This window comes from Lipophrys pholis (genome assembly GCF_963383615.2).
Source record: "Lipophrys pholis genome assembly, chromosome: 1".
Taxonomy (NCBI): Eukaryota; Metazoa; Chordata; class Actinopteri; order Blenniiformes; family Blenniidae; genus Lipophrys; species Lipophrys pholis.
In genome coordinates, this window is record NC_137635.1 from 35,041,065 (window position 1) to 35,053,472 (window position 12,408).

General features: G+C 42.8%; 2 protein-coding genes across 2 annotated transcripts; one reads left to right on the plus strand and one right to left on the minus strand.

Annotated features, from left to right (window-relative positions):
- Positions 1-1,092: 1,092 nt before the first annotated feature.
- trnau1apb (tRNA selenocysteine 1 associated protein 1b) lies at positions 1,093-7,295 on the plus strand. The gene is made up of 9 exons (XM_080479195.1): positions 1,093-1,286; positions 1,927-2,024; positions 2,669-2,768; positions 3,543-3,595; positions 3,832-3,960; positions 4,420-4,536; positions 4,634-4,937; positions 5,209-5,251; positions 5,393-7,295. Exons 1-9 carry the CDS (start codon positions 1,251-1,253, stop codon positions 5,524-5,526), a joined length of 1,014 nt encoding a protein of 337 aa, XP_080335321.1. The 5' UTR covers positions 1,093-1,250; the 3' UTR covers positions 5,527-7,295.
- Positions 6,588-11,133, minus strand: fitm1l (fat storage inducing transmembrane protein 1, like). The gene is made up of 2 exons (XM_080479212.1): positions 9,935-11,133; positions 6,588-8,042 (listed from the first exon to the last, which is right to left on the minus strand). The coding sequence occupies exons 1-2, from the start codon at positions 10,111-10,113 to the stop codon at positions 7,364-7,366; spliced, it is 858 nt and encodes a 285-aa protein (XP_080335338.1). The 5' UTR covers positions 10,114-11,133; the 3' UTR covers positions 6,588-7,363.
- Positions 11,134-12,408: the final 1,275 nt, after the last annotated feature.

Consider the following 12,408-nt stretch of genomic DNA (forward strand, 5'->3'; position numbering starts at 1 on the left):
TGGTGTCTAGATAGTTGCTTTTCTAGAGGGTTCTAGGCAATTACCGACATAGGATTGAATTAGTGTGATGTGTTCAGGGGTTCCATGGTGTAATGGTTAGCACTCTGGACTCTGAATCCAGCGATCCGAGTTCAAATCTCGGTGGGACCTCATGATTCTATTGAACCTGAAGTCGACGTTTTGTATATGACGATATGTGCCTTCAAACAAAAACATGTTTCTGTCGGGGGTATCTTTCAAACAGTACTGAATGATGTAAATGACACTTTCATATATGTCAAAAGTACTATGAGAAGCTCTAGTAACCGGTATCAAAAGCTAAACTTCTGCCCCCCAAAGTATGAAGAACACTGTCAGTATGAATTATTCACCAGAAACTGGAATACCTCATTATTGTCCCTTTGAAAAAATCCTAACATGGTCTGCCTGACTGCCGTCAAATCATTATTACAGGATATTAATTTTGACAAAAAATTTTTTTCACTATTGAGTTTTGTCATCTGTGAACTTAAGATGTGATTCTGTGGTTTGTGGTGTGGAATCTCAGTGGAATGAAAGAGCCTCAAATCCATCATTAGGAGTTCATTTAATAATGAACCCAGTGACCTGAGTTCATATCTTGGTGTAACTTTTGAATAAACATTTTGTTTGTGACTTCAGACAAGACCATATATCTTTGTATAGGAATTGTTATTCTGGGTGATTATTCGGAGTATTAATAGTGATTCAGCACTGACTCTTCACAGTTGAAAATTTTTTTCTGAATATCAATCAAGCATGATGATATTAACTAAAATACTAACTTCATACCTAGTCAATCACTATGATGTAAGTGTATGTGAAAGTGGTTAACAGCGTGGTTCCATGGTGTAATGGTTAGCACTCTGGACTCTGAATCCAGCGATCCGAGTTCAAATCTCGGTGGGACCTAGTTTTTGAAATACTAAAAAAAGTTCGAATCGCTTAACTTGCGTAGTGTTGCTACTTCGCACGAAGTACAAACCAATAGATAAATCACAAACACTTGTCGGCAACCTGTAAACTAGACGTCTTGCAGAGACACTCCTTGCCGCTGGGTGGCGGTAAAGCTCTAGTTCTGGTCGGTGGGTCTGCAGAGGAAGAAGCGGTGAAAACTTGTTTTTGCAGAAAGCAGGGACCACAACTTTCTCCATTTATGTTTTAGCTTTTTCTGCGCAGCCATAGATTAACTCCGAGGCCTCTCACACGCGTCGGTCGTTCCAGAAACCAAGATGTTTAACAGACAGACGAGCTTGTGGATGGGAGATGTAAGTTCTGGATGCTCGTTCGATAGCTTAGCCGCGCGGCTAGCACGGTTACGAAGTTAGCTCCGAAACGTGTCCAACGTGTTATAAAACCTGACACGAACCCCACTACCAGACATATAATCTCAGCGAGTTCGCTGTAACATTATCTCATAAGGCCAAATAGTCAGAGAACGTGTGCAGTTCAATGTTTTGGATCTTCGCTGCAAGTAGCAAGGGGTTAGCTCACCCGCGTGCCCTTACACGTCTTCAGACTTATGTCAATAATCACTTCGTAAATGTGCAAGAAGACACGTCATATATCATGATCTTATAACTCAACAACACTGCGCATCTTGTGCAGCCTTCCCGTGAACACTGCATTCATTAGTGTGCTGTAATACCCAGCACTCTGGACTCCAGATACACTCACTGAGTTGAACGTTTTATAAAAGGAGACTAACGGTCCACTGTCAGACGATAATCTCCCACTGCTGCTAGTTTAGTGTTAAAATGAACCGACACTTGAATAAAACATTTTTGTTGTTGTTTCCCAACAAATTTGTCTTTGCTTTACACTGCTTTTTTATTTGTATTATTATTATTATTTTTTTTAAATCAAAAGACTGCATACCATACGTGAACAGTGCCTTTTTATGTGCAGTTGGATCCATATATGGATGAGAACTTCATCAAACAGGCTTTCAGTGCTATGGGAGAGTCACCGTTCGGAGTGAAGATCATCACTCACAGAATAACAGGGTGAGCACGAACTATTTATTCTTCATTCTCTGCCCAACCTGCAGGTAACATAATGGTTTAAAATGCCAAATAATATTTCCTAGTATTAGAAATGTTACCGTAGTTTGTCTTTATTCACCAGGTGTGTGTAGGTAGGCTGGCTCATGTCATGAAAATTAGCTTGTTAGTGAAAATATATTTAGTTTTAATCCTGTGAATAGTGGGGTTTGAATTAGTCTCAGTCTAAGTTGTGTACAGGTACTCGTGACCATTAGAGTGTTCTGACTCACCACTTATCAAGGGCCTGACCTCAATCTGTGATCTGTGATTCAATCACAAACAATAGCCCCCCCCCCCCCCAATCTGGGCAATGCTGTAGGAAGTTGTCGCAAATTTGCAGTAAACCTTAAATTTACAACTGCGATGTATTTCAAACACACCCCAGATCAGTTTGGCACTCCGCTCTGCAGTCAATTAGTATTTCATGATAAGCATTCATTATATTTTGGACATATGAAAGTAATGCTGGTCTTTTGTTTTTTTTAACCGTGTGTATTCCCCACCAGAGTAGCAAAAACTGTGGGATTTTCATCTTTATTTTTCCATGCATGGACTAAAACCTTTCCTCCCCACATGTCCTCCACCTCTCTTGTCTTCTTGTGCAGTGGTTCAGCAGGTTACTGCTTTGTTGAGCTGGCCGATGAAGCGAGCGTGGACCGCTGCGTCCAAAGGCTCAACGGAAAACTGGTTCCTGGATCAAACCCGGTCAGTCTTCTAGAGTCATTGCAAAAATACAAACTCATATTAAACTTTAAAAAAATAAATGCATTCAATAATTTTTTTTTTCTTCTAATAAACATATGATCATTATTGACGATTTGTCTCCGCCTTCCTTCTTTTCCCAGAACTAGATTTATGTTATCAAGCAGTTGTTGGTTTGACTGGATAGTGGAGCTCAACTTGTCTTGGTTCTTGCTAGACGTCAGAAACAACAGTTTTGAAGGCTTAATAAGCAGCTGTGGTTATTTTCTAGTCATTTTGCTCTGTCAACTAGTCGAATGATTTTAAAACATACCAGATCTCTTCAAAGGCTCTTTGCACATCGAGGAAAACTTTGTATTTGCTGAAGTAAAAGCAAATCTGCTTGACGGCTTTAGGACGTTAACCGAAGCGAAGCAACAGAGCTTAGTCTGGTGTGGTGTGTGAGGCTGTGTGAGCTTCAGCTGTCTGCCGCTCAGTTTGAAACGCTGTCAGCACTGTGGGCCGGCCAAGCTGCTGGGCTCCCCTGTTCACCGGCCTCTTGTCTGCTGCTGAAGGTGGCTCAGAAGCTGCTTGTACATGAATGCGCTTTGTTTGAAGCTGGTGAATAGAGTCTCTGGTAACTAACTGAGGAATGGGCTAAAGGCTGGTCTGGGTGGTGGAGGTATGTAAACCCAAATAACCTCAACCATAGTAACTCCACTCTCTTATTCCCAGCAATACGAGTGTCGCACCGCACGTCTCTGCCCGGCTCAGTGTTTCTCGTTTCTCTCTCCGCAGCCCCGGAAGTTTAAGCTAAACTATGCCACCTACGGGAAACGGCCAGAGGCAGGGTAAGCTGATATGGATATTTTCTGTATATAGTCTGTAATGCTCATAATTATTACTCAAACTTGTGAAACTAATTGGGTCTGCTTTTGTATTTTCCAATTTGTAATGAAATAAGTAATTATTTTCTTCATGATTTAGCCGAAGAGTATCTGGCGCCGCTGAGGGACGGCCCACCTCAAACTTTCTGTTCCATTGGTGTCATTTCTAAAAAATCTCTTGTCCGTGTTGCTTCCCTCAGCCCGGAGTTCTCAGTGTTTGTGGGCGACTTGGCCGCCGAGGTCGACGACTTCCAGCTGCATCAGGTTTTTAAGAAGTACCCTTCCTGCAAAGGAGCCAAAGTAGTCACAGACCAGTACGGATACTCCAGGTACGTCAATTCACTGAAGAGAACCGAGCACTTCTGTTTGACATGAGAAAGTTTTTGAATTATTCTAAACGGAATGTTTATATATTGTTTTATATTTAAATGATATCTAAATTGTTTCCTGTTTTTTGTTTATTTTTTTGTAATAATTGTTTGGATAGCAGTGCTATGGACGTTGACCGACCAGTGCATCTTCATCTATTTTCGCAAAAAGAAAAAAAGGCTGAAGAACTGTTTTCTTGCCGTCTTATGCTGAAACTATTGTTTTCCCCATATAGGCTAAGCAAGAGCAACTCACAATTCAAGTGATGCTACCTCATGTTAAAAAGTAAAACAACAAGTTTCAGTTCTACCATAATAATACCCATTATATTCTGTTTCTCATTATAAGTGGCTATTAAATGCCAAGTACGGCGCCTGCGTTGGCGTGCAGAGGAGGTGTGACTGTGCCTTGACTTGCAGAGGCTACGGTTTTGTCAAGTTTGGGGAGGAGAGCGAACAGAAGAAGGCGATCGAGGAATGCCAGGGTACGATGCTGGGAGGGAAGCCACTCAGACTCAGTATCGCCGTAGCCAAGAGGTGAGATGCAGACAGAAAACTTCCAATCAAAACAAAAGTGAGTGGGGAAAACTCGGCTCCACCTATTGACGTTTCTCCGCAACTCCTCGTTCTGCAGCCAGAAGATGAGCACCTACCACGGTGGCCAAGGCCAGAATTACGCCAGCAACTACAACCAGACGCAGTCCGGTTACTACGGCAGCCCCGGTGTTGGGGGTCAGGCGGGCTACTACTCTCAGTGGGGGGGCTACGACCAATATGGCGGCTACAACACCGGTTATAACAGCGGCTACAATCCCGGCTATAACACCGGCTACAACTACAACTACGGGCCCTACGGTTACCCCCCGCCCGGCCACATGGTGCCCCCGCCTCCCGTGGGGGTGCCCCCCATTTCCACTGACACGTCCGGAGCTGCAGAGGTGAGGGAAGCACCTACGCACACGCACACGCGCGCACACACACACGCACACGCGCGCACACACACACACACACACACACACACACACACACACACACACACACACACACACACACACACACACACACACACACACACACACACACACACACACACACACACACACACACACACACACACACACACACACACACACACACACACACACACACACACACACACACATGCTGAGCAGAAAGCAAAGAGATTAATTCAAGGTGGTTGTCTAACAGGGCCAGGAGGACGGGGAGGACGCCGAGGAGGATAATGCCGAAGGTGAGAGTATCAGTGGAATCTTATTTAATTGGGTTGTGATCTTTTGCAAAACAGTCTTAAAGAACTAAAGGAAATGACAATCTCTTCCAAATGTAACACTCGGTACCAAATCTTTTTTTTTTTTTCCCCCCTCTTCCACAGAGGCCATCTCTGAATGTGACATCGATGGGTGGAACAAAGACTTCATGCAGCGCAGCGAGGAGCTCTACGATGCCATGATGAACTGTCAATGGGAGTCTTTGGACTCTGACTTCTCCGTCCCCTCTCTCTCTTGATGCTGTTTTTAAATCTCCTCTCCTTGCGTCCTCTTTTACCCTTCACTTTTTAATGTTTTTTTTGGGGAGGGGGGAGGGGATTATATATTCCCTGAATCGAGCGCGTCAAAACGACCAGCTCGAGATGACGGTTTGTTCCTCACGAAGCGAAGGTGCCAGCTCGTGTTCACGCGCTCACAAACATTCACTTGTTTGCCATGTTGGCATCGTGGATGTTCGTCAGTATTCAGTGAAGTTGATGTCCGTCTTTTTGCAGCAGTTACTTGGAAGACGTGCCGGAGCTGCAGTGTCCCAAGGTCAATGTCCTGTGTTGTGACTATTTAATGTCATTTTCCCCCAAAAAACATGCCGCTTTATTTTTTTAATTGAGTCATGATGCTGACTTTTCTTTTTTTCCCTGATTAGCCCCCAATTTTTGTCTTCTAAAGATAAAACACTATGCCTTTATGATGTTTTAAAACGTCTCTCCTGTCGGTCCAGGGAAGCCTTTTGAATAATTTTGTACAGACAGGATGTCACTGTTTTTTTTTTGTGTTTTTTTTTAAATGAAGGACTTTCCTCTCTTCTTTTTTTCCTGCCTGATAACTTTTATCAAGATTGATTGTTGGTTTGTGCAGAATTGTTCAGTTCAACTTCACCAGAAAACAATCAAATAGAAATGTTATTTATCTCTATGTGTTTGTGTGTAATTGCTGAATGGTACAACCTTTCAACACGTGCGAGTGCTGTGAAACTCTCTGCCAGGACGATGTGAGGCTGTAAGCTGCTGTTTGATGGCGGAAATTTTGTACATATTTGTGGAGACATTTTATGAATAAAACTATTATAGGAGGAAATCAGTCTCTTGTGCAACTATATGTTGTCTACGATTTATGATGTGGACTTGTTGTGACTTTATATAGGCTAGATTATGATCAGTAAAATTCAGTGTTAACGTTTAAGTGTACACTCTGAAAGCTCGCCAGTCCAGCCCAGAGCAAACAGAGAGACAATCAAGTGCTTACTTGGATTTACACCAACAATCCAAGAAAAGTTTAATTAACCCCAAATAAAAATTTTTTGGGGGAGAAACTTTTATTTTATTTACATTTATCCACCTATTTATACTTTCAGTCAAAAACGTCCATTTTCCTCAAATTGAGGTAAATTAAATGTTGGGTATTGAAGTGGTGATGGGTAGTTGAAGAAAGATTTAGTTTCTGAACTGCTGACATGATAAAGTCAAAGATTCCTCAAAATGTAACGTGGAAGAATCGACTCATATCCACTTTTCACATTCCACCTGTTCATTTTGTTTTTACATTATGTAGGCCCTTTACATTACCCTCTTGTTTTTTTTTTTTGCTGTTAGCAGACGATACTAAAGCGATAAGCAGAATGACGGTGTTTTATACCCTTTAATGATCAGCATGGGCTCGACATGAATTCATTTCAAGTTTGAATGACTTGTTGATCCAACATCACAACAGTGCATCTGAACAAAGGAGACGTTATTAGTTCAATTAAGTTCACTTTCCTTTCTTCAGATGTACTTTTTTCTTTTATTTTCAGGCAAATTCTTTAAAATGTTCCGACATTCTTATGTCTTCATCAGAAACATGAAGACGGAGGAACACTTTCGAAACGTGTAGGTTTTTTTTTATAAACCAACTTGCCTGAAAAGAAGAAAGAAAAAAGACTATATACAGTTTCAACAGGCTCACAGATGACACAAAGACTACATGTACATGTTCTGCTGTTGCATCAATAAAAATGGTCCACAAATCGTCCCTTTATGTCCACCTGTAATGCATTGTACTTTTAAAAGTTGGACGTTTTATTTCTTTTTTTTCTTCAATTAGCTGCTGTGATTGTGGTTGACTAGTGCGTCCTGCCCTCCGCTGCAGGGGGTCTTGGTGTTGAGCAGTCCCTGGCCGGGCCTTCCAGGGCAACACCAGCTGGGCCCAAGGCGATACCAGCCCTGATACAGTCCCCTCCAGCTCAGGCAGCCCAGAGCGCCCCCCAGCAGCTGAGTGGGGAACTGTGGGAAGTAGGCTAAGAGACAGAGCAGCAGGAAGATCCAAAGTGCCAGCAGGAGAACACAGAACAGAAAGAGGATCCTCAGAGGGGCGCCTGAGATCCCGCCGAGGCTCAGATACGGGCCGAACACGGCCACCTCCTCCGCCAGCAGCAGGCAGCACAGGCAGAGGAGGAAGACGTCTTCAGAAACCTCGTACCCCCTCCACACCATCCCGGCCCTGAGGCACACGGACTTGCTCTCCCCCTCTCGAAGCACCAGCAGAGGCTGCCCGCTGACCGCCTCGGGGCCGGCAGTCAGAGGCTCGTAACAGCTTCCTGTGGCGTTCTCCAGCAGGTCCAAGAGTTTGCAGAAAGCCAGCCAGAGTCCACCGGCCAGCCCGAGCCTGGAGAGGTGACGGACGGAGAGCGAGAGGGAGCGACGGATGGAGAAGGAGAGGAGGAAGACAAAAGAGCCGACGAAGATGCAGGTCCAGCCCCAACCGGAGCGCAGGAACACTCTGAAAGAAGAAGAGACGAAAGACATGACAGCCAGCAGGAGGGGGGGGGGGGGGGGGGGGGGGGGGGGACTGAACTGCTTCCTGCTATGAGGTCAAGGTCCTTCATCATCCAACATTTCAGATGGTTTAACTGCAGCGTTTTGTCTGATTCTTAAAGATTGAATACCAAATGTGATTTTTTTTCTTTTCCCTTTAGTTTTCCATGATAGTAACTTGAATAAATATCTATATGTTCCAGGATAGTGCATAGGAGAAGAAAAAAACAAGCGTTTTGTGTGTTTTAAACATTTAAACTAAAGATTTGTTTGGGGATTTTCAAGTGACACATTAAAAAAAAAGTGTCATTTAAAGCTAGAAATATGAGTTAATGAAACAATCTAAAACCATTATTCAAAGTTGTCCTCAGGGATCAAAAATAGTAAGTTGTGAGGAGACATGAGACAGCTCCACAAAGATTGAACGAATATAAGGAGAACCCGCCTGTGTCTTTCCACATGAGTCTTTATTGAACGCCAGATATTTTGTTAAGAATTTAGTCTTTGCTTTTAAACTTCCAACCAACAATTCTATTCTATTCTGATACACAATCACCTCTGGCCAGTTAATATAACCCGCTTTGCTAACTTTCATCCTCAGCAGTCATCCTCTCATCATGTCTTAACCTGTCTCAATGGTCCACCACCTCCAGGGTTATCATCATAGGTGCCAAATAAATTCTTAAGAACTGCTCAAAGCTGTACTTGCTCTGTTCAGGCTGAACCTGTTGACTTTAAAACAGAGAGTCATTAGAACATGGAGCCACATGAACCCGATCTGATCTCCAGTGAAGCCATTGTCACCACATGAAGTCACTTTCAGCCTTTTGTTGTTTCTTTAAAAGTAACTGTTAAGTTAATAACAATTACAGAACACAAGACTTTTCTGATGAGGCTTTTTTGGACACTGGTGACAAGAAGTCGTTACCATGAGGAAATACTATTGTGAACATTTTTTGAAGACAACAAGTGACAACACTATCCTATGAAAAGATTTTATTTTTCACGATAAGTTGTGAATTACAATGCCATTTTAATTTTTTTTAACACTTTCCAACGTATTCTTAGCACACATAAATAATATTTGGATGTGTATTCGAAGACTAAAAAGTCCCGTTGAAATTTAAAAGATTATAAAGTGACAATAAGGAAAACTCCAAACCTTTACCTTTGTTTAATGTTCATGAAATATCTTGTCAAAAACAATGAAATAATGTAAATATTGTTTCATGAGGTGTCCTGGTGCAAAACAGAGTCAAATATCACCGCAGAACTTTTATTTTTTTCTTTAAACATCTGTACATTTCTTTAATTATGTTGCAGACAATCATAAAACACACTATTTAACTTTATGCATCATTTGCAAATTTGCAGAAATATTTAAAATCCCAGCCTCCATGCTTTTTCTCTGAAAGCAAAAAAAACCCGTTATTTCTGTCTCTGTGTTCATGTTGCCTAAAGTTGCTGTTTTATTTGTAAACCTTTGTAATGTTATTTCTGGGGGGGGGGGGGTCTGTGGGCCAAATGCATGACTCCCCTGCTCTAAAATATCTTCCTGCAAAGAGGAATAAAGCTGCTGCAGGGATCATCCACCAGTGTTGACATTTCAGAATCTGTACTGCTTCGTCATTGGATCACAGTGTCACTGGTAGAAACGCCCCCCAGCTTTTCAGGGCACATAACGCCGCTTTAGGTTGATATAACTGACATTTAGTTTTCTATTCTTCACATGAAATTAGTTTTTACATACTTGTTTAACTCAAAGCTCCTGTGAGGGTAACGTTCCTCTGAGTTTAACCTGCAGGTCATAGTGGAGGCCTGCAATGCACCGCGGTGATTAAAGTGATTTGGTCTCACCTGTAGAGGAAGTGGCTTCTTTTGGCGAAGACGCTGTGCTGAGACACCCAGAAATTCAGTACAGGACCAAACATCACCACGCCCGACAGCAGCAGGTGGAAGTGCTGCCGGAACACCTTGTGACCCAGAAAGCGGGCCGCCAGGTCCGTCAGGACCACCAGCACCATGTTGAGGAACATCTGGACCCAGGACCGAAATAACTGTGATCGGATTTCAATTCTATACGAAGGTCACCTGCTGCTGCACCTCACCCTGAACGCAGCAGTGTGTTTGTGTAGATTATCCTCCTCAGACTCAACACCATTCACAGTTTCATGTGATAAAGCTGTAATCCTCTGCAGAATGCACTGGATTATGTCTGACACAGACAGGAACAATCTGACATGTTATGCAGGCCGAAACACTGAATAGAGGTTGCAGGACAAAAAAAAAAGAAAGGGTCCTCTTTGAGTTGATGAATCAACCCAACCTATAACGGATTGATGAGAGATTCAGATCCGATCCATTTGTGCATCGATGGTTTGATCCTGCAGGAATTCAGAAGCTTCTGAACGTGCAGCGAAGGTCCACTGCTGAGAGCCGCTGGGTTTCTGCATTCATGCATGGAGGGGGTACGGTATAACGTGAATGAAGTGACAACTGGCTTCTAGCATTTCACAGGCTCCAAATATGTGCACGCTGAACTTCTTCAGTACAGGGAAGATGTCTGCTGACTCAGGGCCACGTCCCGCGTCCAACTTCAGCCCACTTCAACCTGGAGTTCAATGATTGTTGTGGTTGCCTTGCAGCTGGTATCAGCTATTGTCTCCTCAGGTTTTCTTGCTATATGCTGACCGTCATCGGCAGCGTTTGTGGTGCTTCTGGGAAAAAAATACAGCGTAATTTTTCCGTCTTCGGTCCCGAGATGTCCGGCGGCGGTTGATTCAGTGTCCTTCAAGCCATGTCTACTGTAACTGTAGCTCCTGTGCACCGCTCTGTGTCAGCAGCAGTCGTCCTCTTCAACACACACAGACATAAAAATACAGAAAATGTTCTCGCCCTGTCATCTGGGCCTTGAAGGTGTCAGGTTGCTCCTACTGAGGCCGCTGAAGGTTGGGCCAATGACACTGATTCCTCTGCTGTTAATGTGAACATGACCTGGTTTCTAAATGGACCTCCATCCAAAGCAAGAGTCAGCACCTGACAGTAGAAAATGGTGGGACGGTAACAGGGGCCGGCGGCATGAATTAAACGTGTGATCAATTAGATGGAGTGTTACATTGTGTGTGTATTTGTGTTTGTGTTCATGTGTATTAATAGCTGTAACCTTTGTGGTGTATCCGGGTCTGAGGCTCAGCTGCTGCAGCAATCTGTTTCTGTCAATCAGTGAGTCGCAACACACGTCACACTGTCCTCTTCGTCAAGCTCTTTTCCCTCTCGGATCACTGTTTTTAGTTTTTTTTAGGAGCAGGTCTGACTATTATAACTGTCTCTATAAAGCACACACACAACCCTCCAACAGACACTTATAGCTTAACGGAATAATCTCACTCACTGGCACCTTATACTGTGTATATCTAGTAAGAGCTTCATGTTCTACCATCAGATCCCAGAAACAAAACTCTTTGGTCTAAATAAAACAGTCTTAAGCTCATGAGTCTAAAATTACATTTATGACTATGAGCACCTGCACCAGGAAATTATTCTTAACATAGACATGGACGCGCAGGGCAGATGTAAGACCTGACCCGTACGAGTAGTGTTATTGCTACACCTGGCGGTGAGCCGCCTGTATTGCTCTCACTCGGCAAAATTATGTCAGATGTTCATTTATATTTGATGAATAATTAGTTAAATATGTCAGTAATGAAATACAATTTGAATGAAACACATAAATGTGTCATTAATTTATTAAAATACCAATTATTTTTATATAAAAAAAAAAAAAAACACCATATATAATCATTTCACAATTAATTCATGGTCTGGTGTTGCTAAATGTTTATTTGTCAAACTCGCCCATCAAAGTCCATCAGTGGGTGGAACCTTACATTTGATTGGTTGCTCTGCACATCAAGTCAAGGCAGATCGATGCCAGATATTGGATCACTGCAGAGCTAGTGAACATATTCTTCTACACTGGGTGGCGCTGTATGTTAAAGTCGTCTCTTTACTCACAGTAAAACCCCACACTTGTCTTGTTTCCACCCAACAGAAGCAGAACGTTTGTTTCTTAACTGCACGTGACGTCGTCAGTTATCATTGGTGTCACATACTAACATGTCCCTGCGGCAACGTGGTTTCTGTTTGTTACACAAAACACCTCTTCGTTGGTTTGGATTCTTAATTTAACAAAACTTTATTTGCGACCGACAAAAACCAAGGTGAAGGCTCGGTCCTTCTAGTTAAACATCTCAGTGGTGAGAGATCTATCAGGCCACTATGTTTAGAAACTCTTCAGACCAAAGCAATGGATTTGAAGAGAGGAGCGTTAG

What these genes read in the sequence shown, in the direction of transcription:
- trnau1apb (XM_080479195.1), top strand. Translation starts at nt 1,251, where the DNA reads ATGTTTAACAGACAGACGAGCTTGTGGATGGGAGAT. An exon ending in ATCACTCACAGAATAACAGG is followed by an intron (nt 2,025 to 2,668) that starts GTGAGCACGAAC and finishes CTTCTTGTGCAG; the next exon opens with TGGTTCAGCAGGTTACTGCT. An exon ending in ACACGTCCGGAGCTGCAGAG is followed by an intron (nt 4,938 to 5,208) that starts GTGAGGGAAGCA and finishes GTTGTCTAACAG; the next exon opens with GGCCAGGAGGACGGGGAGGA.
- fitm1l (XM_080479212.1), bottom strand. Translation starts at nt 10,113, where the DNA reads ATGTTCCTCAACATGGTGCTGGTGGTCCTGACGGACCTGGCGGCCCGC. An exon ending in AGAAGCCACTTCCTCTACAG is followed by an intron (nt 8,043 to 9,934) that starts GTGAGACCAAAT and finishes TTCTTCTTTCAG; the next exon opens with AGTGTTCCTGCGCTCCGGTT.